We start from the raw sequence: 2,207 nt of genomic DNA on the forward strand, positions 1-2,207 counted from the left end.
CTGGTACAAAAGCTTTAAAAATCTTCAAAGTAGTCTCCCTTGAACGAGATACACTTGTGTAAGCGTGATTTCCATGACTCGAAAGCGGCCGCAAACTCCTCGACCGGAATGGCCTTCAAAAATGATGTAACATGGGCTTTGACGTTGTCCAAAGTCCCCCAACGGTGGCCCTTAAGGTCTTGCTTGAAGCGGGGGTATAAGAAAAAGTCACACGGAGCCAGGTCCGGGCTGTAGGTCACTTTCTATCAATTCCAACAATGCTTGACAGCGCAAAACTCGGAGATCTTTTGTTCTTGAATGAGCACTTTTGTTACCAGCTTTGCGCATACCTTTCTCATCGCCAAATCTTGCGTTATTATCCCGTGCACTGCAAATGTAATAATATCTAGGGTGTCTGCGATCTGTCTGATACCTAATCGACGATCGGTGTCTAAAAGTTTCTGCACACGCTCCACGTTAGCGTCGGTTCGCGCGGTTGTTGGTCGTCCGGAGCGTTGTTCGTCGGCGACCTCGGTTCGACCCTCTGAAAAATCCTTATGCCAGCGTCCTAACTGCGATCTTGATATACAGTCATCCTTGAAGGCTTCTCGAAGCATACTGTAGGTTTCGGTTGCATTCTTGCCCAAGCGCACACAAAATTTGATCGCGTACCGCTGCTCGATCGAACCTTCCATGATGCCGTGTTACACGTTTCGAAAACACCTTTTGCGCGAAGTCACTTCCACTGGCTCCCAGAGCTCAGAGCCAACTGCCGCCAAGCACACTGTGTCGGTAAGACCCCCCTCCACGTTTTTCCGCCTGGCTGAGGTCACTGCGTGGTATTGTCGCGTCAAAAAATGTCCATGCGCATTACTTTTATAACGAACACTGTATGCTTGTTCATAGGGAAGGTGGAGAAAAGTATAATTTTTCGAATCTCTTACATAATGTCACTTAATATTCAACATTTCTTTATTTTAGAACGTATGCTCTATATTAGTTAAACAAAATCAATTTGTTTAAAGCATTATAACACCTTTTCAAAATATATTGCTTTCAAAATACTTTAACTGTTTCATTATTTGCAGAGAATAAGAACTTTTTACGATTTTAAGAAGAGAAAATGTTAAAACCAATACAAATTGCCCAAATCATGATCAAATATGTTAATCAAAAACTTCCACACATGACATTCCTGAAATTTGTATAAATTATCTCGAAAGATAATACATTTTCACCGTTAGAGGATGGCAAACAACTTATTTAACAAATGGAAATTGTTTAAACTATTTAAAATGATTTTAGGAAGACACAGAAATCCGTCAGTTATCGATAAAAAATAATGAATGATGAAAAAAAGGGGATTGGGTGTACTAACCTAAAGCTTATTGAGCAGAAATTAATCTCTGAATATTTCTGAAGAGGGGACTATAATTTAATACAAAGAAATTTTATAACAAGTCTTCTTTTTTTTGAAAATATTCCTGAAAACGAACAAATGGGGAGCAGGGTTATCAAGAAAAATGGAAAGTTGAATTTTCACAGGCATGGATTAAGGTGCAAATTACTATTTTCAATCTTTCACACAAAGATCCCTCAAAAATAAACAGTTAGAAATAATTCACTATAATTGTCCTTTGGATGACTAGTCTCTTGTGTAAAACTGAGATAGTACTACCGTGTATTAGATACACAAATTTTTTGTTGAACTATACATTTTTTTGTTTGAATTTATCGCCCAAATTTTTTTGAAAAAATCATTGCCGTTGAAAATACTGAACACGATTATGTGATTTAAAAAAATTGTTTTCTGACGATACAAACAGAGAAAAAACAAAAATAAACGTTACCCCCATCTCCCTCTTCCATAACTCATCTAATATGGCGGGTAAGGGTTTGAAATCATGGAACTTTTTTATTGTATGCTATTTCTGAAGCAGCGGGGCTGGGTGGGGTAGAGAACGAAGCATGGCTGTTTGGTACACAAAAGTTAAGGGTGATGCACAGTATAAAAAAGAGGATAGGAAGAGGCAGCAAAATTACAGAGGAATCACGCTAATGAATACGGCGTACAAAAATACGCGATGGTGTTGGCAGATAGGCTGCGGAAGGATGTCCAGGGGAAAAGAATACGAGGGTAGTTCAATAAGTCCTTAGAATGAAGTATAAAAACAATTTTTTTTGGGTAAATTTTTTTTTATTTTTCAACATAATCTCCTTGGAGCTCT

General features: G+C 38.3%; 1 protein-coding gene across 1 annotated transcript; it reads right to left on the bottom strand.

Moving 5' to 3' along the window:
- Positions 1-245: 245 nt before the first annotated feature.
- LOC117176707 (protein GVQW3-like) lies at positions 246-674 on the bottom strand. The gene has a single exon (XM_033366963.1). It carries the CDS (start codon positions 672-674, stop codon positions 246-248), a length of 429 nt encoding a protein of 142 aa, XP_033222854.1.
- Positions 675-2,207: the final 1,533 nt, after the last annotated feature.

This window comes from Belonocnema kinseyi, chromosome 7 (assembly GCF_010883055.1).
Source record: "Belonocnema kinseyi isolate 2016_QV_RU_SX_M_011 chromosome 7, B_treatae_v1, whole genome shotgun sequence".
Taxonomy (NCBI): domain Eukaryota; kingdom Metazoa; phylum Arthropoda; class Insecta; order Hymenoptera; family Cynipidae; genus Belonocnema; species Belonocnema kinseyi.

Coding starts and splice junctions, on each gene's coding strand:
- LOC117176707 (XM_033366963.1), bottom strand. CDS start 674: ATGGAAGGTTCGATCGAGCAGCGGTACGCGATCAAATTTTGTGTGCGC.